The sequence below is a fragment of the Lampris incognitus genome, chromosome 13 (genome assembly GCF_029633865.1).
Source record: "Lampris incognitus isolate fLamInc1 chromosome 13, fLamInc1.hap2, whole genome shotgun sequence".
Lineage (NCBI taxonomy): Eukaryota > Metazoa > Chordata > Actinopteri > Lampriformes > Lampridae > Lampris > Lampris incognitus.
In genome coordinates this window covers 24,445,283-24,470,282 of record NC_079223.1, presented here as the reverse complement: position 1 = coordinate 24,470,282, position 25,000 = coordinate 24,445,283, and the positions used below count along the sequence as shown (strand labels likewise).

The following is a 25,000-nucleotide window of genomic DNA, read 5'->3' as shown; positions in this document are numbered from 1 at the left end:
GGAATAGGCTGCTATGCTACCCAGATGTCCCAGTATTGCTGTTTTAAACATTGTCCAGTACTATGTTCATACTCTAGATAGACGGCGAAATGGATCATTTGTGTAACACCAAAAATTATCTGTGATTGAGTCACATCCGATTTCAAACTGCGAGGGCGGTCCGGCAGTGGCCTCACCTAGCCTTGACTGTGTTTTTAGTGTCGCCGTGTGGAGTGCGGGGAGGTGTGTTGAAGGTGTCTGGCCAGGAGAGCTAGTGCTGGATTGGCTGAGGGAGCCTGGTCTGCTGCGTCCAGTGGGCCCAAGGATCATGGCCCTGCCCGGAGCTGTGCCTGAAGAGGAAATACCAATGGTGGTCTGACAGGACGCAGAAGCAGGGCAGGCTAAGATAACTGCTTGCCCATGCAGACTGGCAGTTCTGACAGTCATCGGCTGGCGTCCGTTCTCCTGGGCAGTGAACAGTGATTTTTTTTTTTTAGTTTGTATATATGTGTTAGTTTGGATATATGTGTTAGTTTGGATATATGTGTTCTTGTAGTTCTTGTAGTTTTTGGATGTGTTTTTTTTTCCTGCATTTTTCCCCTTTTATCTCCCCAATTGTACTTAGCTAATTACCCCACTCTTCTAAGCCGTACCGGTCGCTGCTCCACCCCCTCTGCTGATCCGGGCAGGGCTGCATACTACCACATGCCTCCTCCGATACATGTGAAGTTGCCAGCCGCTTCTTTTCACCTGACAGTGAGGAGTTTCACCAGGGGGAAGTAGCGCATGGGAGGGTCACGCTATTCCCCCCAGTAACCCCCTCCCCCCTGAACAGGTGCTCTGACCAACCAGAGGAGGCGCTAGTGCAGCGACCAGGACACATACCCACATCCGGCTTCCCACCCGCAGACACGGCCAATTGTGTCTGTAGGGATACCCGAGTAAGCCGGAGGTAACACAGGGATTCAAACCGCCTTCCTCATGTTTGTATACAATGGAATAGACCACTACACTACCCGGATGCCCCATGGATATGAATTTTTGTCTTTGTTGCACTGCTGTGGGCTGGGGGAAATGATATTTCATTTCATTTCATGTACGCAAATGAAATGACCAAGTGTTTTTGATTCTGGTTCTGATTCTGATTCTGATATGCACTAAGCCGTATTGTTCAGCAGAAGAGTATCTTTTGCTCATTATCCAATTTGCCGATGATTAAGTATGAAGGATTCATTGACCTTTTGCATTTCCCACATTAAAATGACCCGCTATAGCGGTTTAAATAAATAATTAAATGAATGAACTACTCCAAGCCTCGCTCTGCTGGCATCATGCCCAACAACACCATTAAATGTTAGAAAAATCACTTCAACCATGGACTCTCAAGGCTTTTGGCTCAACAACATCCTACATCTCTTAAACACATCCTGTGCGGCTATTACTGCAATACAAAGAAACTGTTTGGCAAGTGGATAGTACTCTTTAAGGCCGATTAGTAAACTGGTGTATGCAGAGAGTTACCTGTTTGAGACCCGGTGTGCCCAGCTGCACGTCTGTGGACAACGGAGTAAACTGGGTTTATAGTAGTTTGCTGCTGGAAGTTTTACCTCTTGTGGTTTTTATCGGCATTTCTTCAGGGGGGTATCCTGCCTTCTGCTGTGTGTGTGTGTGTGTGTGTGTGTGTGTGTGTGTGTGTGTGTGTGCGCTCATGCATGTATCATGGCACTTTTGTTCTGTGTTTGTTCTGAATTTATTTGCACACTGCTTTCGCAATTTATTTCCCATGCCTCCTCACAGTATATAAATTTAAGCCAGTAGTATGTATGTAGTAGTATGAGACATACTACTACTACATATGACAGACACACACACACACACACACACACACACACACACACACACACACACACACACACACACACACACACACACACACACACACACACACACACACTTAATTTCCACATCCTTTCACTAACTCACTTTCTTTACATCTCTCTTTCTCTGTAATCAGGTCAGTTGCCTTACATCACAGAAATAGGGGGAAGAAGAGAGTGATAGAGCATCAGAGAGGTGGAGGGATGGACAGACTGATTATAAGTAGAAAACAGGAATTTGTGTTGAGACTCCCTAAGAGACTTCAACATCTGTTGTCCACCTGCAGCTGTGCCATATCTCCCTTTCTTTTTTCTCTTTTTCTTTTCCGCTCCACCCTTCTCCCTCTCTCTCTGCCTCTCTATCTTGCTCTCTCTCTGTCTCGCTCTCTCTCTCTCTCGCCCTCGCTCTCTCTCCCTCTCTCGCTCTGCCTTCTCTCTCTCGCCCTCTCTCTTGCCCTCTCTCTCTCCCCTGTCCCTCTCTCTCTCTGTCTGCCTCTCTCTCTTGCTGTCTCTGTGTCTCACTCTCTCTCCCTCTCCCTCCCGCTCTCTCTCTCTTGCACACTCTCTCTCGCTGTCTCTCTCCCCCCCCCCCCTCCCTCCCACCTCACATGTTTTACCCCAGAACATAACGAGTGCTTCAATCGGTTGGCAACAGCATGTCATGTAGATCACAGGGGGCAGATGCTATGGTGAATTTTAGAGGTCAAATTATACAGTAGGCTCTTCTCTTTCTCATGCACTCTGTCATGAATGGGTCTTTTTTACTCCAAGCCTGGTTTGTGGGCTCCGGTTACATCTTGTAACCAAAGCTACTCAATGAAACCATTTAAAATGCTCAAAGCTCCTATTTCTTCTGAATTCAGTTTGAAACACCTTGTGAAATGCCACGATGTGTGTATGCTTATGGGCTCACCTTGTTCCACAAGTGGTATTTGTAATCTGTCCACCGTCATTGTTCTTGCTGTTTGTACATCTGGTTAACAAGGGTTATGGGGGCGCTCGAAGTCGCTCACATTTTGGCAGCGTATGGACAAAAACATTCCTTACATGCCCCCTTTTGTGCTGTGCCAAGCAAGCTACAACTTCAACTTGAACTATTTTAGAACGAAATGAAAAATATGAAATCTAATGTAAATATGACATGTATGACATGCTAAAGCTGAACTTTAGCTTCAAGAAAGGGTATCTCCGGGGTGTCCGGGTAACGTAGTGGTCTATTCCGTTGCCTACCAACACAGGGATCGGCAGTTCGAATCCCCGTGTTACCTCCGGCTTGGTCGGGTGTCCCTACAGACACAATTGGCCGTATTTGTGGGTGGGAAGCCGGATGTGGGTATGTGTCCTGGTCGCTGCACTAGCGCCTCTTCTGGTTGGTCGGGGCGCTTGTTCGGGGGGGAGGGGGATCTGGGGGGAATGGCGTGATCCTCCCACGCGCTACGTCCCCCTGGTGAAACTCCTCACTGTCAGGCGAAAAGAAGCGGCTGGTGACTCCACATGTGTAGGAGGAGGCATGTGGTAGTCTGCAGCCCTCCCCGGATCGGCAGAGGGGGGTGGAGCAGCGACCGGGGCAGCTTGGAAGGGGGTAATTGGCTGAATACAATTAGGAAGAAAAAAAGGGGAAAAAAAAAAGTAAGAGTATCTCCCCCACCTTTAAAGACATGCTGTGACTCGGACGACCTGGAAGTTGAATTTGTTAACCCTGCGTAGCCAAACCCTGTTCTGCAAGGCATCCGTCCGGGGAACCCCTGCTGCCGAAGTGGCATTCAGCTACTCTACCAGACATGTGGAGAAGAAAATGTGTTAATCTTTTAATCATGAGCGCTTCATACTTTGGGCTCAATTAAACTCTTTGAAGGATTTTCCAGATGTTGTAATTTTATGTGAGAATGTGTGTGTGTGTATGTGTGTATGTCTTTATGTGTGCGTGGTGTGTGTGTGTGTGTGTGTGTTAGTGTGTGTGTGTGTGTGCTTCTTGTGTGCACATGCAAATGTGCACGCTGGTATGCAAGTGTGAACATTTGCATGAACACACAACTGTTGGTTTAATGAGAAAAGATAAACCAACGTGGTCGGGTGTTGTGCTCCAAGCAGTCAAATGAACATTAGTGAAACCCCGCAGAGCTCCGTGGCAGCTCTATTTGTCAGGTCACCTTTAGATTATATGTGGGCATTGATTGAATTTCACAACTGCAGGCTTTTCTCTTGATTAATAGGTTTTTCGTCTTTCCTCTTCTCTTTTTCTTTTGCAAGACTGCTCGCAGACTGCTTGCAGATTGCCGTGCATGGGATGATGTGGCGTTTCGGTTGATTGTTTTGTGAGCATCTATGTGTGTGCACAGACTTGGCACCTGTGTATCCTTTCATGGCCAGCCTTTATCTGTGTCTTTGTGTTTGCACGGACACGCTCGTCCATTGTGCGGCGTTGGCAGGTATTGATGTCAGCATTGAACTAAATTCTAGTGTTGAACCCCTGAAATGAGGTACATTATGGCCAGTTGAATGGGAAAATCAATATAATTGTAGTCGTGTAAAATAGAAAGGAGGGGGGGGGCAACTCTAGGATGTTGCTAGCCGAGAAGAGAAAAGGATTGAAAGGAACAGAATGAAATCGTGAACGAGAAAAAAAACGTCTTGATGGAGAAGTGAGCAAAATGAAGAGGGAGAGGGGGGGGGAGTATGAGGGAGAAAGGGAGGAAAAGGGGCTGGTGCTCTTAACTGACTGTGAAGGCCAGATCACAAATAATAAAATGGAAAGGCAAGGGAGGAGGGATGAGAAAGAGGGAGGGGAGAAAACCAGAAAAGGAAAATATGTTGACAGGGAGAGGGAAAGCCGAGCATACAGAAGAGTGAGCCGTCCGTGTGCCAGGAGCGCTGCACCTCTCAATTTGACTGGTGCTTGTGAAGGGATTTTTTTCCTTCTCTCCTCCCCCCCCCTCCCTTTTCCTGTGTTTTTATCTCCCTTTCTCTTCTCTCTTTTCTCGCGCCTAGCCGTGGCTCCCTCTCATTTTCTCAGTCTTTTTTTTTCTTTTCCTTTTCATTTTTCCTCTCCTTTCTCCGGCTGACTCGCAACAAAGGCTGACGGAGTAAGCCTGACGTTTTGAGTGAATAGCCCAAACCCGGCGTGAAGGGAGAGGAGAGAGAAACGGAGACGGAGAGCGAGCGAGCGAGCGAGAGAGAGAGAGAGCGACGGAGAGAGAAGTGGAGAGAGAGCAGTGGAAACGAGATCTAAGTCGGCTGGAGAAGAGGAGAGAACGGAGATAGAGAAAGCAAAGAAGTGGCAAGTGGTGATTTCCGGCTGAAGACGAATAGGGAGCGTACCCCCCCCTCCCCACCCCCCCTTCGGAGATAAAAGGAGTTGTTGCAACCATCACCGCCACCCCTGCGGGGTGACGATCATAGCGCTTGCTTCCCCCCCTGCACCTCCCCTACCCCTTTACCCCCCCCTGCCCCCACCTCTGCCACCGTCCATTTTGCCGTCAAGGGTGCCAATGTCCTAGAAAGAAAAAGGGGGAAAAAATGGAGCTTCTGGGGGTAAGGTGAAGGAGGAAGACAACATTTTGGAGGACGACCAAACGTGGAAAAATAGAAGAGGGAGGAAGAAAAGAGGGACTGCAGGGGAGAGAAAGGACTCCGCGGTTGGTGGAGAAGACTGAGAGGAGAACCCCAGGACAATCCTGTGAGAATCAACCAACATATTTTTTTTCTTTTCTTTTTTTTGTGGACCGCTCTGCCACTTCCTGGCCTTTGCCATGAGCAGCTCCTAATTTCAAGAATGTGGAGACAACATTTTCCAGGCAAGGAGCATGTTTCATGCTGTCTTCTGTGATTTTGTGTGTGTGTGTGTGTGTGTGTGTGTGTGTGTGTGTGTGTGTGTGTGTGTGTGTGTGTGTGTGTGTGTGTGTGTGTGTGTGTGTGTGTGTGTGTTTGTGACACATGGGCAATAATTAAAGCTGTTTTGTGCGTATGTGTGTCTGATAGTGGGGGGGGAGTGTGGTGTAATGGGGGGAATTTGGGTCTGACGCTAACGAGCCTCTTATGCTTTTGCAATGAAGTGTGTCATGAAAACAGTGTGAGAGTGCATGTGCCCGAGCACCCCTGAGGGTGCGTACACGTGCGTTTGCTTTAGTGTGCGAGTGTTTCCTTGGTTCGAAACCATGAAGTCAATATGGTGGTGGTCAAGATTAGGCCAGTTGTTATATGAGGGGAGTGGGGGGTCCACACAAATGGGTGTGTGTGTGTGTGTGTGTGTGTGTGTGTGTGTGTGTGTGTGTGTGTGTGTGTGTGTGTGTGTGTGTGTGTGTGTGTGTGTGGCAACTGAACTTTGATAATGATATCCGTGTTAAGATGTGCACTTAGATACATCCATTACTCAGCTGCTACATCAGTTCCTGTGAGGGCACTTTCTAAAAATGTGTCATTGCCTGTTTGTTGCTTGTGTGTGTGTGTGTGTGTGTGTGTGTGTGTGTACGCGCGCACGCCTGTTCATGTGCATGCACGTGCATACATGTGCATATTAAAGCTGAGGTGCACCGTCCAGCCCTCATCTGCAGTGACAGCTGCTTTTGTTTCCAACCTCCAGTTGTTTCAAAGACTGTGAGCCTGGATGTTAAAGTACAAAAGACAATGTTTAGAGAGGAGAGAGTAGCACAGATTGATCAAGGAACAGAGAGAGAGAGAGAGAGAGAGAGAGAGAGAGAGAGAGAGAGAGAGAGAGAGAGAGAGAGAGAGAGAGAGACTCTCCCTTGCCCCCCCACCCCACCCCACTTACTTTCTCACTGTAGCAGGGCTGCTATTCATCTAGATTTGTTTGAAGTCTTTTATCTGGTGATGTTCCTTTTTTTCTCCCCCTCTCTCCATTTCTTTTCTGTTCCCTTCCCCTTTCTCTCACTGCAAGTACTTTTTCTTCTCACTATCTCTCTCTCTCTCTTCCCCTGCTCTTCTCAGTCTCCCTCCCTCCCTCCCTCACCCCTCTTGGCCGGGCATTTGTGTGGTGATAAGGATACAGGAGGGAGGCAGAAGTGAGGACAAGCAGGTTCTTTGTATGTCTACAGAAGGGAACAAGGAGAGGGCGTGGTGGTGGTGGTGGTGTGGGGGGGGCATGTGTGTGTGTGTGTGTGTGTTTGGCTTTTGAGTGGCTTCAGGGCGGCCGGGGGGGGGGGGCTGGGTAGCTGGGCACTGATAGGGTCTGACTGGGACTGGAAAAGGCAAGTCTGCCAACAAAAGGAAATTACACCCACATATGCAGGGGAGGGATACACACATTCAAGCAAGTACATGTATGTGTACGTGCAGTGAAACACACACACACACACACACACACACACACACACACAGGAAAACTTAATCACAGTTGCTTACTCACTTGCACCTGCCGATGCCGACACGTAGACACAGAAACATACAAAGGGAAAGTGGAGAATATCACTCATGTACCATAAACCTTTGCTGCATCTGATTTATACTCTACAGTGCTGATCTCTTCCAATCACAGTCAGCGCTGGGTGGAGGGGGGGAGGGAGTGGCAGGCGGTGTTTGTATTGAGAAATCAGGGCTCACTTTTTTATTGATATCTGCGGCGGCCATTATGCTCGTAAATGTTTGATGTTTGAATACTACTATGTGTGGGAAACTAAGTAGTGTACCCATAGGGTGTGTGTGTGTGTGTGTGTGTGTGTGTGTGTGTGTGTGTGTGTGTGTGTGTGTGTGTGTGTGTGTGTGTGTGTGTGTGTGTGTGTCCTGAGTGGGGGGTGGGGTGGGAGGGGGCAGTGAGCCAGTCTAGTGTTCCAGTGGCCTGGCTAGACTCCAGTAGCAAATGAGAGTTACCCTGCTTTCTGAATGACCCCACCATTATCACACTCTTTCAGCTGGGCTTCATCCCTCTGCTCATCCTCTCTTGTTTGGGTTGTCAGGCTGGGAGGTATTCTCATCTAGGCTGACCGGGGCACCCCCGCTTTAACGTTGTGCCACGCAGGATTTTAACCCTTTGTCCCGCCGTCCCACATATTAAGATGACTCCGCGCATTTGGAATCAGAACATCGAAAAAAGGATAAGTTTCGCACATTTAAACGGCCAATTTTTTGACGGTCATCCAGAAATGCTCCCTGTCATTCTCCGCCTGTACGTCTCCGCTCTCGTGTCGCAGTTTGATAGGTTATAAATTAACATGCCGTTCGCTTAAAAAAAACAAACAAACCAAAAAGCGTCCATAAAGAGTCGATATTTATGAGTTTGTTCTGTATCGGCTTCAAAATCTTACGGTCCCTCCCGCGTTGGGACCGTTTGCATCTGGTAATCCTGTATTCAGTGGCGACTCCATCCTCCATACTGCCAGGTGATGTGTGGAAATCAGGGTTTCCTTTCTTGTCCTTGTGGCGGCTAATAAGAAAGCAGTGTTTTTTCCCCCCTTTTAATTATTATTAGCACTATTATCATTATTATTGGAAGGTTATCAGATTGGCCAATGAGTGCCGAGTTCCCCCCTCCCTCTCAGCCTATCCCGTCAACATGGGAGTTGCTAGGTAACCAGAACCAGCTGTCGGTCGTCGGGCCCGTTTTAGCTCCACGTCAACCGAGAGAGGAGGGAGAGAAGTTTTCTCCGAAAGCTCACCAGGAACCGAGCGACCGTGGCGGGGGCTCTGACATCACCGTGCCATGGAAAATCCTTCTCACTTCCTTTTGTTTTCCACTTTCATTGTTCCACTGGCGAGGGGACGGGAGCAAGCGAGGGAGTGGGGGGGGGACAGCTTTTATCACGGAGGCTCGAGCAACTGGGCCTGCGTTTCATCATCTCGTGTGTGTGTGTGTGTGTGTGTGTGTTTTTGTGTGTTTATATCAACACAGGGGCCAGAGGTCAATGACCTTTTTTTTTCCATATTTCTAAAACATGCAACACTGTCCTTCGCCTCATGAATTTTTTTGCTCCCCACTTTGTACCAACAGATGTTGTTGGTTTAATTATATTATCACACATCATTATCACTCCGAGGACCTTCGTCATTTTACTCTTTTGCATTTCTAGCGATGTGTGTGTGTGGAGACAGGACCAGCTGCAAGGACTCAACTAATAGTCTGCACCGGTAAATTAGATCAGGGTATAAAAAGAGCTGTGCTGAAGGGTCTCGTTCTTCGGTCGGTGAGGAGACCGCTCTGTAACCCACCACTGTTAAGAGAGATTTGAGATGGCAGCGTGCACAATGTAATTATTCAGCCAATAACAATAGCGCAGGTAAATTAATACACCCGGAGTCCCACAGTGACCCATTTTCCTGTCAAAGCCCTGGTTTTCTTTCTGCGAAGACCTCTCTAATAACCCAAAACTAAATCTTGAGGGCAGTCCATAATCCTCCAAACGAAAAAGCCTCGGGTAAACCACGCAAAGTATGTTCAGGGTAAAAAAAACAAACAAAAAAAACAAAAAACAAAACCACACAAATGTGGTGCACATGCCGCTGCCGCGATATGCAGCATTGGTTTACAGAGGCGAAGTCAAAGGTAAACGCAAAGGTCGGTTTACAGATCCTTGGTAAGAAACAAAAATCTGGTTTGTGGGATTCTTGTTGTTTCCTTGTTTGTTTGCGAACAGTTTAGGAAATGATCCGTGTCGCTCAGAAACAACTGACTCATCCTCTTGCAGCCGAGCGGGGCTGCTCTCTCGGATCTATCCTTTTCACTTTTCTATGCTAACTTTTTTTTTTTTGAAGGGGGGTGGGTTTTTTTTTTTTTACATTTCAAAAAGATCACTTTTTTTTTCTGTTGTCAGAATCCAAAAAAGCTTTTAGTTACAGAACATCTGTAATCCATTTGTGGTGGGGGAGGCTCTGCCATCTCTGCCAGAAACTTTCATACTCTGCTGAGAATCATCCTGAGTGCGATTAGCATCCGCTTAAAGCATCTGTGTCATCCTCAGCCTCCTCTCAGCTTCCCTCGAGGGATGGCACGGCATAAGGCCTCAGTGGACCTCTGCAGGATAAGGCAACGCACTTGCTAAAAATGGACATGTCCTACTCACACTTATGAGTTAGCCGAGCTGTTGGCTTCCTTTCTCCGGCGCTCACTGGCGTGAGAACAATAATGGCTGTCATGTAAAAATAAATACTTGGGGTTTGACAAATGGAGGCACAAGCAATTTTAAATGACAGTCTAAAAGACTATTAGGGAAAATGTCCTTCTGCCTAATTTAAGCCATTTCTGCTGATGTTGTTTTCACTACTCCCACTGTACACACCAGCAAGTATGGGCACGAGTACTTGACTCAAACGTGAATGGAACCATTATATTTGAAAGTTATCAACATGTTTTAGTAGGAGTACACTTATTAAATTATTTAAATCATGAGACTGATTAAATTATTTATATCATCAAAATATCATAAAATACTATGAAAATAAATTTTTACAATGCTAATACAATAATATGCAATTGTTTAATAGATATATTGAATTAATTTCAAGAATATTGTGACAATTCTGGCGTGTCATGCAACTCATACACAGTTGCAGCTGCCGAGCGGACGGAGGTGTGGAGATATTTTGAACAAACCAAAGAAGTGTTGTTCAGTGCAAGATATGCAATATCAAATTTAACTACCGTGAGCCGTTTCACGATTAATCACGTTCGAGTCAAGGATAAAGACAAAACTGCAAGACAACGAAAAGCGATCTCCCGTCATGTCACTGACTAATACTGTCAGAGCAAATTACCCAGCTAGTAGTTTATGAACTAATTTAGTTTGCACGTGTTTGTGTTGTGAATTCATGGAATGAAAAATCTCATCCGTTAGCGTTTAATGAAATGGAAAGACTTACCCGTGGTGAGTGTAACTAATTTGCATATGGATCAATTAATGTACCGAGCGCTTGAGTACTCGTTTCTCATTTTGTGCAAGTCCTCAAACACGGAAATCGAGTCAAACACACGTCCCCAGTAAACAGACAGTTGAAAAAACACTCCCACCTTACTTTCATCCACTCTTTACGCCGTGAAAGTGCAGTGTAATGTTTTGTCTGGTGTGGGGCTGGTTTGTGTTTGTAGAAGGAGAGTTGTGCGTTCATTTCCTGTGGCCCAGGTCCTGGTCTGGCTGGGTGCGGCACTGGAAAGGCTGCCAAACTGCCCACAGTGGTGCTGACCTTAAGAAAGACAGACAGAAAGAAAGAAAGAAAGAAAGAAAGAAAGAAAGAAAGAAAGAAAGAAAGAAAGAAAGAAAGAAAGAAAGAAAGAAAGAAAGAAAGAAAGAAAGAAAGAGGGAGGTAGAGAAAAGGAATGAAGCAGAAAGACAGAAAAATACTGGGAAACAAACAACAGAGGAGAGAGAGAGAGAGAGAGAGAGAGAGAGAGAGAGAGAGAGAGAGAGAGAGAGAGAGAGAGAGAGAGAGAGAGAGGGGGGGGGGGGTTAAGACATATTCAGACCTGCAAAAAAAAAAACCAGAGACACCAAAATGTAGATAAAGAGACATCACAGATACACAGTAAGGACACAGAAAAAGGAGACGGATAAAAACAAAGACAGTGTCATACATATTAAGCAAAACTGATGTGTGACTGTTGTGACTATAGTATTATAGGGTCATTGTGTTAAGTTTGCAAATGGAAGTAGGACTATTTTCGACTGCACATTTTCAACTGAATGACTAACATATTATTACCATAATATTCTGACTGGAAACTTGCAGCTGACATTGTGAGATAGATGCTTTTCCACCGGTTCAACAGAGATTTATTTTATAGAAAAAAACATTCAAAATATAACATACATATATTAAACCAATAGGGAAATAAAATCTTTCACAAACCTGTCGAACTCTATAGAATCAAAGGGGATAAGAATTAAAAATTATAACACAGGAAGACAAAACAGAAAATAAGTGAGGTAACCTGTAGGCCTTGGCATGCCTTCCAGCCTACAGACCCCCTACCCAAATGAAAGAAATCAAACAAAAAATACACATATACCACACACACTACACTATTTAACCAAAATCCAACATCACCCTCCCTCCTTCCCCCAATCACAATAAAAATGCTCCCCTCCACAAATCCACTAATAAACTCTTCTCTAACATAACTATACAGGATATTAACATCTCTTTTCATTATACACTTAAGAATATTCCACACCTCAGCTTTCCTCTTTTCGCAATGGGCTATATTCCTCCTTAGCTTGACAGCAAACCTTGCATGACTTAAAACATAATTTAATACATTAAAATGGCATCTGTTCACTTTGCCAGTCACCCCAAACAACCACAATTCTCTCCATCGCATTCTGTCAACAAACCCACCTCTCCAACAACTACTTATTAATCCTTTCCTTTTCACCACGTGTGCCTCCAATTCAACACATTCAACAGGTTCAACGGGGTTAAAGTTAGCTCTTCTAAACTGTGCTTTTAGCCAACAAAGCAAAGTGACACATCAGAAACACTGAACACTTTTTTGGGGGGGGGTTCCCCTTTTTCTCCCAAATTGTACTTGGCCATTTACCTTACTCTTCCAAACTGTCCTGGTTGTTGCTCCACCCTCTCTGCCGATCCAGGGAGGGCTGCAGACTACCACATGCCTCCTCTGATACATGTGGAGTCGCCAGCCACTGCTTTTCACCTGACAGTGAGGAGTTTCACCAGGGGGACGTAACGCATGGGAGGAACACGCTATTCCCCCCAGTTGCCCTTCCCCCCTGAACAGGCGCCCCGACCGACCAGAGGAGGCGCTAGTGCAGTGACCAGAACACATGACCACATCCAGCTTCCTTCCCGCAGACACGGCCAGTTGTGTCTGTAGGGACACCTGACCAAGCAGGAGGTAACATGGGGATACAAACCGGAGATCCCCGTGTTGATAGGCAATGGAATAGACTGCTACTCTACCTGGACGTCCAAACACACGAAAACCTTTATCAAAAGATTGACTTGTTTGTTTGTTTGCTAATGGTGATAGAGCAACCACCTTACTTGGATTTCTGTCGATGACATTTCTGTGAAACCGTATCTCCAATGAAACCATACAATGCTTAATGAACATTGCGGAGAGGCTAAGAGAGAATAGTCCAGTCAGTTGTATGGTGAATAGTGGTGGGGGTGCAGGATTTTTTTCTCTCTCAAATTTCTTACCAAAAAAGTTATATTATTGATTAGAAAAATGAAAAAAACACAATATCTATGACATCTAATCTGGTACAGTTAAACGTGACACCGAATGTCAGTTTGTGTGAGAGTGAGTCACTGAGCGAGTTAGAAGCCAGGTACATTGAGGTGCTTTACATCTAAAAATCTCACACACACACACACACACACACACACACACACACACACACACACACACACACACACACAAGAATGACAGTTCCAGTCTAATGACCAGCTGTAACACAGATCCATCAGGAAGCCAACGCAGTTTTCTCTTAAAGCTAGTGTCTGGAACGGAGGTCTGTAAGCGCTGCCATGAGACTAGCTGTGCTGCGATCGCTGGCATCGGGGAGGGGTAGAGCCAGCTGAAAACCCATCGGCTCTCATCATGCTGGATCATCTCAAGAGGACAGGGGTGTTGGGGGTTCAAAACAGAGTCAACAGGCAGCAAGAACAGCTGGCCCTCAGGACCGGGTTGGCTTCCACACATTCTTGGTACGTGTGTGTGTGTGTGTGTGTGTGTGTGTGTGTGTGTGTGTGTGGTGGTGGTGGGGCATTAGGAGAGATGGACTGCATCACAGCTGCGCTGTACTTTGAACGTACTGAGTGTGAAAAGCATCAGGGAGGCTGGATAGGCCTTTAAAATAGATCGAGTGGATAAAGCCAAGCGAAAGCTGTGATCATTTGTCAATTTTCACCTGTTAAATCCTCTTAAATCAGTGCATAAGAAGGAGAGGAGACGGGTTTAAGAGAAACATTGTAAGGCTTGAGACGAATAAGACATTGACTGTTCGTGTGGGAAAACAGTCTAGAAAAGAAGAAAAAGAAAAAGATTTATGTGCCTTTGAAAAGGATATAAGTGCCACGTGCGTTGGTTTGATTGTGTCAAGAACTGCAAGGCTTCTGGGTTTTTCCACAGTCAATAAAGACATTCCACTATTTTTCAGGGAGGGAAAAAAAAAGATGCTTAAGTGGGCTGAAGAATGAAAATATCTGATGAAACTCAGGCACATACACACACATAAGCGTTGCAAACTGGTGGTGGTGGTGGTGGTGGTGGTGTGATGTGTGGGGTGGCTTTTCATGACATGCATTGAGCTGTGAAAATGTAGCGACCTTTCACTGCCGCAGGATATCTGATAATTTTGCTAGTCAGGCGCTTCCCTTCATAGCAGCGGTGTATCCATCAATGAATAGATTTTTATCAGGATAAATGTCCGTTTCTACACAGTTAAGATTGCCTGGGTCGAAACATGATATTAGTTTAAGTGAAGGCCTATATCTCAATCTAACTCAGGGATCAGATAGAATAGGTAATTCAGAGCACGGGTCCTCTGCTAGACAACTTCACACAACTATGGGAAGTGGAACCCAGCATCACTGTGACCATATTTTTAAACATCTTGCTTCAGTCACAATGTTGGGGGGGTGAGAAGCCTTTTATGAGGGAAGAGAGGGATTGCATGGTAGGGACTCCTTTTTGTAGTGTCAATGTACATCCTGGGCAGCTGTGCCATCAGAGATTTCAGCCCCAAGAAAAGGTACTGGGCTCCGGGTCACCCCAGCTCTTAACAATCACTGTAAGCACACCTCCAGAAAGCTAATGAGCGACCCATTCAGAGCTTACTTTACATTTGCAGCTCTCTTGCTGAAAGTCAGCTAAGGAAATGCGTATAATACTGTGCAGCGTTACAGGCATGCAACATTCTTAATAGCAGTGGCGCTATCCGACGAAACACAGTACAGGAAGCAAAGGCTTAAACCTGCTTTTGCATCACCAATGTTAAACGCGCAGATGTAATTTTTCTATCGCTAAGGGTTTCTCAATCAAAACGATAACAAAAGTCAGAGTTTGATGACATCATTAAGTAGCGTGGGATCATGAGGTTGCTGTCTTCAATGCTAATCAACCACCATCGCTGATTAAAATCTGACGTGGACTCAGGTCAGACATGCAGGTGGTTGCTGCTTCATCGAGTCCGGCCATAGTCGGATGTGACGAGACCGAGGCGCGAACCCCGGTCCCCAGTGGGCAACTGCATCGACACTAAGCCGTTGCTTAGACCGCTATGCCACCGCGGACTACATGAGTTAAAGTTTTATTCACGTTATGTAACTTTGTTCTAATGAAATAACCGTAAGTAACATTAGCTAACATAATGTTAACTTGCAAACTTACCATTGGATGAGTCGACTGCCCATACAGCTAATGTAGCTAACGTTACGTGGCTAATTCAATTGTGGGGTAGCCCAGCGCTGTTATCCGTGGTCAAAACAATCATACTGAAAACAAAACTTATGGTTAAAATAACTTTATGAGCATGTTGAACGTTGTTTCAATGTTATAATGTTATAATGTTGTAACGTTATAATGGCATGAGCCACGTGTCATAGCGGTAAATCCTAATAAACTAAATCTACAGCCGGGGTGAAGTTAAATTTGATTTGGATATTGGACATTCAAGGGAACTGGAAGAGACCGTCTTCTGAGTGCTGTTTTTTATCTTACAAAAATTTAGTAATTTCTTGGGCCTACCCATACAAAACCAAGTGTGTTAGAAAGTGTGGTCACTATGGCAGTTATAGTTGAAAAATGTTTTGTTGATTTTTAATACAATTTATTAAAAAAATACATTTATTAAAAAAATGCTACCTGTATATAAGCCCTACAAGTATTTTGGGTGTCTAGATAAAGCGCTATATAAATGTAATCCATTATTATTATTACTCATACAAAACCAAGTGTGCGTGACAGTTTGGTCAATATACAGCAATAACGTTTAAAAAAATGTCTTGTTGCTTTTTAATAAATGTATTACAAAAAAAATCAATAGATATATATTGGGCCTTCTTTTTCTTTTGGTTGCTCCCACAGCGGTCCGTTTCCATCTCTTCCTGTCTGCATCTTCTTCTGTCACACCAACCACCTGCATGTCCTCCCTTACCACATCCATTAGCCTCTTCTTTTTTGGCCTTCCTCTTTCTCTCTTGCCTGGCAGCTTCGTCTTCAGCATCCTTCCACCATCCACTTGGTGCATGAACCACCTGTCATGCACTTTCTAACACAATTGGTTTTGTACAACAGGTAGCTATTGAATTTTATAAATAAAAATCAACAAAATATTTTTTTCAAAAATGTAATTGCTGTAGATTGACCCAACTGTCATGCACTTTCTAACACACTTGGTTTTGTATGAATAGGCCCTACAGGTTCTGGTTCAGCGCAGCAAACATCAATGGATAATCATGTGCCGTCATGAGTGAGCAATACAAACAATAGTAAACAATAGAGTGGCTGGCTAGCTAGTTCATCTGGTGTTTCCCCGGAAGTTATAGCAACTAGAGGGGGTAAAGGGGATATGATGTCACTGACAGGTGACCAAATGAAACTTGGTGAAACCTTAATGAAAGTTTAAGAAATTAACTCCGGTTCAATGAAAGATGATTGAGGTATCTCACTATGGGACATGCTCCTTGCGCAGTCTCCCAGAAGCTATTTTGCACTATGCCAGTCTTGATTGGTAAAAGACATGAAGTCTGCCCCCTTTATAGCAGGAGGGACTTTTCCGGCTATAAAAGCCTGACGTAACGTTCTCTCTTCAGCTTAAGTAAGTACACTTCTTCCTCGCTCCAGGCAAGTAGGGGGTAGTCTGGTGAGATACCTCACGAATGTTTCAGAGAACCGGGTTTAATTTCTTAACCTAAAGTTCTCTTTCAACATTCATTTTGGTATCTCACAATGGATATAAAGACTCCCGTATTGCCAGACAAGCTTACCTCGAAGACTGGTCATGAATACATAGCCAGTTAGGGTGTTTTCACACCTATAGTCTGTTTGCTTTGGTCTTAATCAGTGGATGAGTTGCTACTTTACTGCATTGTCCCTTTGGTTTGGTTTGGTTTGGTTTCACAAGGCAACATTTCAAGAGCATTAAAATATATCAGCAAAAGCCTTGTTCATTGATCAGAAATTTCGTGGGGTTTGCGAGCGGAGAAAAGAGAGTTTGTTTTTCTTCCAGGATAGCTATCCAAAATGGACAATCAGCTGAATTGGCATTTGTTCATACCAGTGGTCATCGTTTGGGCCATATACCAAGCCAAAATATGAGAGCAGAATGACACATTTGCGTGGTCGTGAACTGAGTGCCAGCATGGCCTCTGCACACCTCTTGCAGGGCCTGGAACATGCCCTCTTTAAAGGGACAGTTCACCCCAAAATCAAAATTAAAAATTTTTCCTCTTACGTGTAGTGCCATTTATCCGTCATATTGGTGTGAGTTACTGAGTTTTGGTGATATTGGTCATAGAGATGTCTGCCTTCTCTCGAACACAATGGGAACTGGATGGCACTTGGCTTGTTTTGCTCAAGGCGCCAAAAAATACATTTGAAAAACTCAATAGCAATGTCTCTTTTCAGAAATCATGACCTGGTTACTCAAGATAACCCACAGACCTTGTTGTGAGCAGTTTCATGTAGGAACTATTTTCTTAGACCAAACTATACTTACATGAAACTGCTCACAACAAGGTTTGTGGATGCATGCAGAACAGGTGTCTGCCCCAGCGATCGTATTGCTACATACGCATACCTTGGCAGGTGGATTGACCTTGTCCATGGTGAGGGAAGGTGCAGCCTCCGTCATTGCTTCTTGTTAGCTCCATATGATACAAGAAGCGGTAAGCAGCTAGTATGGTGGCTAGCTGTAGCAGCTACTGTGTGGAGACAGCCCAGCTACTAATCTCAGATAGCTCTGCAGCAGCAGGTAGTGTTCGGCGACCGAGTGGTTAGCTCGCGTGTTGCTAGCCTGTTAGCCACACCTCTCATCTGAGGTTGATTCTGGGAGCGAGAAGAGGTTTGAGACTGAAGGGAGAACGTTAACGTCAGGCTTTTATAGCAGGAGGAAGTCCTTCCTCTAGAGCAGATGTCACGTCTGTCTGCCAGTCAAGACTGGTGTAGTGTTCAATAGCTTCTGGGGGACAGAGCGGGGAGCATGTCCCTTAGTGAGATACTGAAATGAATGTTGAAAGAGAACGCACCGTTACCTTGAATAAAATTAAGGATTTCTCTGGGTTTGAACATTGTTGGAAATATTTGGGATAATGTAAGTACACAACTCGACAAAATATATAACAGATGTAGTTATTTTTAGACATTTTGAAGCAGAAATGTTACATATTTTATCTTTAAGTAGATCCATCGCTTACTATCAGTCAAGAGGGCATAGTGTGCTTTTAAGAGATGCTTGCCAAATGTTAGTCTGTGTAGATTGCCAGCACTGAGTATTTTATTAGGCTAATTTACTAAGACTTAGTGGTTAGCACTATCACCTCACAGTAAGAGGGTCTTAGATTCCAGTCCATCCGTGTAGAGTATTTTCTCCCCATGTCTGCATGGGTTTCCTCCAGGTACACTGGTTTCCTACCGCAGTCCTGACCTGAATGCCAGATGAACTGCAGTCTCTGATGTCCATAGGTGTGAACGGTGTTTGAGTGATGACTGTGTGTGTGTGGACTGGTGGCCTAGATTGACATATTCTAAGTAGAATATTTTATTACCCTGAATTTCATGGACTGATGAATAAAAAGTTATTAACCATCTTCACTTATATCTTCGAGGACTCCTTTCAGTCAGGGCCCTTTAAAAAATCCTAACCTTCAACCCTTCCCGTTATGGCCCCTCTGATCCTGGGCTCAGCTTTGTGCTTCCCTATATCTTGAGCTACAGGTCATACTACTGGGATATCATAGCTGCAATAGCTCATGTATGGTAAACGTACTGTGATTTATGATGGATGTTGAAAACTAATGAACATCTCAAAAGGTATTGATGTCTCTAAGTCTGTCATTAAGGGCCTCATTAAAATTTAATTGGTTGCTTGGGTATTTAGCATAGGGCCACATCCTTCCTTGTTACACAGCAGAAAGGTTCTTAGCCGTCATTAAGTAATTAATCGTTGTTTTTGACAGATTACATTGCTTTTCCTGCCAACTACTATTTGTCTTTGTGTACATATGTGTATCTTTTTGCTGTAAGAAACTTTCTTTACTTCCCTCACTATTCATAAGTGCAACTGTGTGCATTTGTCTGTGTTTCTTAGTATTAGGTGTACACGCACACGTGTGTGTGTCTGTGTGTGTCTGTGTGTGTGTGTGTGTGTGGTTGGTAGACTTGACAGTATTTCCTTTCTCAGCCAGTCTGTGTTGCGATAATGAACTCTGTTGGAGGGTGAGGAGAGGGGAGGGGGAAGGGGAGGTAGCCGTGGAGAGCCACAGGTTTGCTTCTCTGACCTATATATAAAGGTGTGTTTGGCTAAAATCTCGCCGCTCTCTGGAGAAGCCCCCTTGCCAGCACACACCATGAGAGGGATGCATGCTTTCGGCTTTTATGTTTAAATCGGAATAGTGAGATGGAGGCCATTTCCAGATAATTTCCTGTTTCTTTCTCTCATCCCTTCCCTTTTCTTATGCTGTCCACCCTCCATCACCCTTCTGTCTCCCTCCACTGCTCATCCCTCTCTTCATTTTTTAATCTCCTAAAATGCATTTCTGCTTTCATCACACGACATGTAGCATGCGAAAAGGTAGATGTAAGGGAGAGAGGGGATGGTTAGAAACCAACTTCAGCAAGCAAACAACTGTCCAGTTTGATATAAATAAATCAAAACAGATGACACAAGCACATTCAGACTGAAAGGTAGCAAATACCCAGCACATTTTTCGACATATGCCATTTTGGAATACTATAGCTATCAGATGCTGCAATCACTACATAGTTCCCCGTGGGTTGCAAGTGTGAGCCAGGACACTTTGGTGATGATGAGGGTTTGTGTGTGTGTGTGCGTGTGTGTGTGTGTGTGTTGGTGGGGGACGTTAAACAGCAGCAGAACAATTCAACCGGTGCAGCTGTGGAAATCTTGGGAATGGGGGAGCCATGAGTCACTCAGCATCTCCTGCTGATATCAGCTAGAACTATAATGGTTCCAAGAAAGCCGAAATATTACAAACACATTGCCACTCAAAGGAAACGATCATTACTATTCTGCCCATCCGGCACCTATTGCATGCCTATCTGCTCTTTTTTTTATGTTTCTCTTTTTTCTATTTTTCCCCTGACAAAGTTTTTTTCTGTTGAGTTTTTCCTCATCCAAATCTGGTGTCTAAGGGGCCGGTCTATTCCGTTGCCTACCAACATGGGGATCGCTGGTTCGAATCCCCATGTTACCTCCACGAACACGTATTCAGGCGTCCCTACACACACAATTGGCCGTGTCTGCGGGTGGAAAGCCAGATGTGTGTCCTGGTCACTGCACTAGCACCTCCTCTGGTCAGTCGGGGTGCCTGTTCAGGGGGCAGGGGGAACTGGGAGGGAATAGCGTGTTCCTCCCATGCGCTACATCCCCCTGGTAAAACTCCTCACTGTCAGGTGAAACTCCTCACTCTCAGGTGAAAAGAAGCGGCTGGTGACTCCACATGTATCGGAGGAGGCATGTGGTAGTCTGCAGCCCTCCCTGGCTCGGCGGAGGGGGTGGAGCAGTCACCGGGACAGCTTGGAAGAGTGGGGTAGTGGGCCAAGTACAGTTTGGGAGAAAAGGGGAAAAAGCCAAAAAAAAAAAAAAACAAAGATAAATGTATTTACTGCACAGTAATTTCCTCACTGTAGCTTTCTGCTATCTTTGTCCTTGGATGGAAAGGGTGGAGCAAGTCATTTGGTAGCCGATTGGTTAATTCTCGTCACATGAACGGCGGTGCGCTTGCTGCGTTTGAAAAAGTTGAGACGTTCTCATCTCGGTGCGCCACGGACGCGCCCAGAAAGCAACGAATGCGCGCCGCCGCGGCTAGGCCTGCACGATATATCGTTTATGCATCGTCATCGCGATGTGCGCATGTGCAATAGTCACATCGCAGGGCCTGCGATATTTTTCATACTAGTATGTAGCCTAAGCCTTAGGCTGAAAAAAGTACAAAAATATTGTACTCAAGTAAAAGTACCAATACTTTGATGAAATATTACTCAAGTAGAAGTAAAAGTACTCATCTGAAAATGTACTCAAGTAAAAGTAAAAAGTAGTTCATTTGAAATGTACTTTAAGTAAAAGTTACTTAGTTACTTTCTTTGTGTGGGGTGTGAGGGTAGTAAAAATAGGACAAGGGGTCAGAAATCCATAACTATTTTGTTTTAAATTAAAGAACAAGTGTAACAAATGTAAGCGCAATAACAATAACTTCACAACAACTGAACTTCTTGTTCAGTTTAAGTAGCATCTTCAAGTTAGTTGAGCTCATCCATTTAGTGGTACAACATTAAACATGCTTACTCTCACGTTTTCTCTCTCTCACGCTCTCTCTCACATGCACACACTCTCCCTCTCTCTCCCTCTCACCCTCTCTCTCTCTCTCTCTCACACACAGGTAAAAAGTACAAAGTAATGCCCACATGATGACGCTCATAAGTGTTGCTACAAAGTCAAACTGACGTAAAGGAGCAGCAATATTCCAGTGGAGACATGCTTGTGTGTGTGTGTGTGTGTGTGTGTGTGTGTGTGTGTGTGTGTGTGTGTGTGTGTGTGTGTGTGTGTGTGTGTTTGTTAACCGTCAAAGAATGAGAATGTGTTAATGCCATCTCCACAGCTGCAAGAGCGCTATAGAGGGCATGTGTGTGTAAGTGCGATAACAACAAAGAATACCTACACAAATGTAAGTGTAATTACAACAACATACATGTCAACACCAACAGCAACAGCTGTTATACTGCAAATCAAGGCCGCTAGTTTTGTGACACCCTGAATCACCTGTAACCTAGTCTACAAACTTCTTGTTCAGTTTAAGCAGCTGCTGATTTTCAAAGTTAGTTGAGCTCATCCATTTAGTGGTACAACATTAAACATGCTTACTCTCACGTTTTCTCTCTCTCACGCTCTCTCTCACATGCACACACTCTCCCTCTCTCCCTCTCACCCTCTCTCTCTCTCTCTCTCACACACAGGTAAAAAGTACAAAGTAATGCCCACATGATGACGCTCATAAGTGTTGCTACAAAGTCAAACTGACGTAAAGGAGCAGCAATATTCCAGAGGAGACATGCTTGTGTGTGTGTGTGTGTGTGTGTGTGTGTGTGTGTGTGTGTGTGTGTGTGTGTGTGTGTGTGTGTGTGTGTGTTTGTTAACCGTCAGAGAATGAGAATGTGGTAATGCCATCTCCACAGCTGCAAGAGCGCTATAGAGGGCATGTGTGTGTAAGTGCGATAACAACAAAGAATACCTACACAAATGTAAATGTAATTACAACAACATACATGTCAACACCAACAGCAACAGCTGTTATACTGCAAATCAAGGCCGCTAGTTTTGTGACACCCTGAATCACCTGTAACCTAGTCTACAAACTTCTTGTTCAGTTTAAGCAGCTGCTGATTTTCAAAGTTAATTGAGCTCATCCATTTAGTGGTAAAAACATTAAACAGGCTTGTGCACGCCTACTTTCTCTCTCTGTCTCTCTCTCTCAGAGAGGTACAAACTACAAAGTAATGTCCACATGATGACGCTCACAAGTGTTACAAAATTAAAGGAACTAACATAAAAGAGCAGCAATATTCCAGAGAGGAATATTGCAAATCAAGGCCACTAGTTTTGTGACACCCTAAATCACCTATAACCTAGTCTACAAACTTCTTGTTCAGTTTAAGCAGCAGCTGATTTTCAAAGTTAGTTGAGCTCATCCTTGCTCGCTTTGCAGTGAACAGTAATCCAGCACAACTGAAAAGCCGCTCGCAGGCAGCTGAAGCAGGCAGGCCAGTGTTGAGTTTCAGAGAGAGTTTTTTTTAAATTTGGAAAGGAGTTTAGCAGATCCATATCGTTTGGGATACAGGCTAGGTACCCTTCCAACTCCCCTGTACCTTCTGACCTTCTGGACTTTATTGAGGAGAAGAAATCATCTTCATCTGAGGAATGTTGTCCAACTTGCTCCACTTCTACCTCTGCCATCTGGTCAAGGTGTTGTCTGACATAAGCCAGACCTGTCGAGTGACAAACAACACATTTCTGACAATTAAGACTTGATTAATTTACCAAGAGTGCACCATAATGCATAATGCCTTATAGCACTGACCGCATTGTATTGAGTATAAAACAAAGTAGATCTCCAATAAACTGTTGAAAAGCAGTTTATTATAAGATGCAATCATACCTGTTTCTATGACATCAGGCCTCTCTGTCCAGGTGGTCTTGAACTTCGGTAGAAGTATTGCTGCCGCAATCAGTTCTGGGTCCATCATCATCACACCAAAACGCTTTTGGACACCATCCTGAATGGCTTTGATGAGTGGTAGACACATCTTGGATGAGGTCTCCTGCCTTTTGAGTTTTGCTTGTAGCTGACATATCACTGGAAGAAGCCACCCTAAGTGTGTGTTGGTCTCTGACTGAAGTATGTTCAAGGCCTTTACCAGAGGTTTCATCACCGAGCAGTAATCAGTCAGGAAAGCAATTTCTGCTTGAGTCAGCCTGGCATAAATAGAATACAAACAATTGTTAGGAAATCAAGCAGGAAAAGTTAAGTTTCAAGTATGTAAACACACATTCACACTTTCATACTGTTGAAGTGCAAATTAAAACTTACGTTTTCAATTTGAATTCTTCACAAATATTCCTGATTGCCTCCTCCCCTTTCTCTTGTATGATCCGTATGATTCTCTCCACAGCCATGAATGTTGAATTCCACCGCGTTTGATTTGGTCGGATGAGCTGGAGTCGGCAATGATCTTCCACAACTTCTGCTGCCATGTATGAACGACCTGTATTGTTCCACATGGCTTGACATTTCCCAAAGGCTGCACGTGATAGTCTCTTGTATGTGTCCATCTTCTTTTCTGCTATCTCAGCATCTGTTATGGCAACTAAGTTGAGAAGATGGCATGCACACCTTTGGTGTGTAGGAAGTTGGTACTCCAGGCCATTATCTTGCTCCAGGATGCTGAATGTGTCCAGGTAGTTGGCTGTGGGCTCATCATCAATTGAATCTCTGTCCGACTCAGCATCTGATTCTGCATCCTCAGACTGGCTCTGTTCTCCGAAGACACTAAAAGCTTTAACAAAGTTTGAGCCACTATCTGTTGTGGTTCTCACCACTTTGCCCCTAATTCTATACTGACAGTGTATGTCGTCAAGTGCCCCTGCAAGGACATCAAAGGTGTGGGACCCTCTTAACCAAGGCTAATTTCCCCGAGTCCACTCAAGACTACTAGCAACTAACAGCTAGCCTTTACACACTCAAGTACCAGGGGCTAGCTGTTATGCAAATTTAGCCAATGTTCTAAAGACTTAAACAGACTGCAAATATACATTACGCGTTTTGTATCTGTTTGAAGTACGATAAACATGCGGATTGTCGGCTGGAGCGAGTTCATTTGGTACTTAATGATGTGTCACGTTTGATTATGTTAGCATAGCAGCTAATTAGAATGTGCTGGCTAGCTGTGGGTTTCTTCTACTGTCAATGGTTGCAGGTGCTAGCATAAAAATGCCCACGAAATGGGGTGAGCCTGGGTTGGCTATATTAAATAAAACTACTAATGAGACAGCAGAAATACTTACCAAAACATGCTTCTGCAGATTTGAAGTGGAGTTGTTGAAAGCAGACAGGTACTTCACTGCTGGGAGGCACATCTTGCACTGCATGATGATGCTGTTACCTTTCCTACGCTTGAACAAAAAGAAATCTTCCAAATGTGGCCAAGGATTTTTTTCTGCATCTAGTTCTACAGACTTCGATGTTTCAGCTTGAGCTTCATCTATTATTTCTAGGTCCGGGTCTTCTGGACCGCTGGCCGCTGGCCGTGCCTGCTTTGTCGACCTCCATTCTAGCACTAAAAACTTCGTGCCCACTAACCTAGCTTGTCCACACGTGCCCTCTATGTTCACGCGCCAGTGCTAATCACATCATCATTTGTCACTGTTGGTTCTGGCCATTGGTTTACTGTCTATGGTGCTGGCGCCTATTTTTCCCCTGTAGGTTGAATTGTTATTTTT

At 44.6% G+C, this 25,000-nt stretch overlaps 1 protein-coding gene across 4 annotated transcripts in view; it reads left to right on the top strand.

Moving 5' to 3' along the window:
- LOC130122407 (C-terminal-binding protein 2-like) overlaps window positions 1–25,000 on the top strand; it is an 86,884-nt gene that overhangs the window by 37,086 nt on the left and 24,798 nt on the right. The window contains exon 1 of one of the 4 annotated variants that reach the window (XM_056291305.1): window positions 4,721–5,650. The exons of the other annotated variants lie outside the window; for them this stretch is intronic. Within the exon in view, the coding sequence (XP_056147280.1) occupies window positions 5,629–5,650 (22 nt within the window). The 5' untranslated portion in view covers window positions 4,721–5,628. Of the gene's footprint in view, window positions 1–4,720; window positions 5,651–25,000 lie in introns of those variants that run through there. 4 annotated transcript variants of the gene reach the window in all.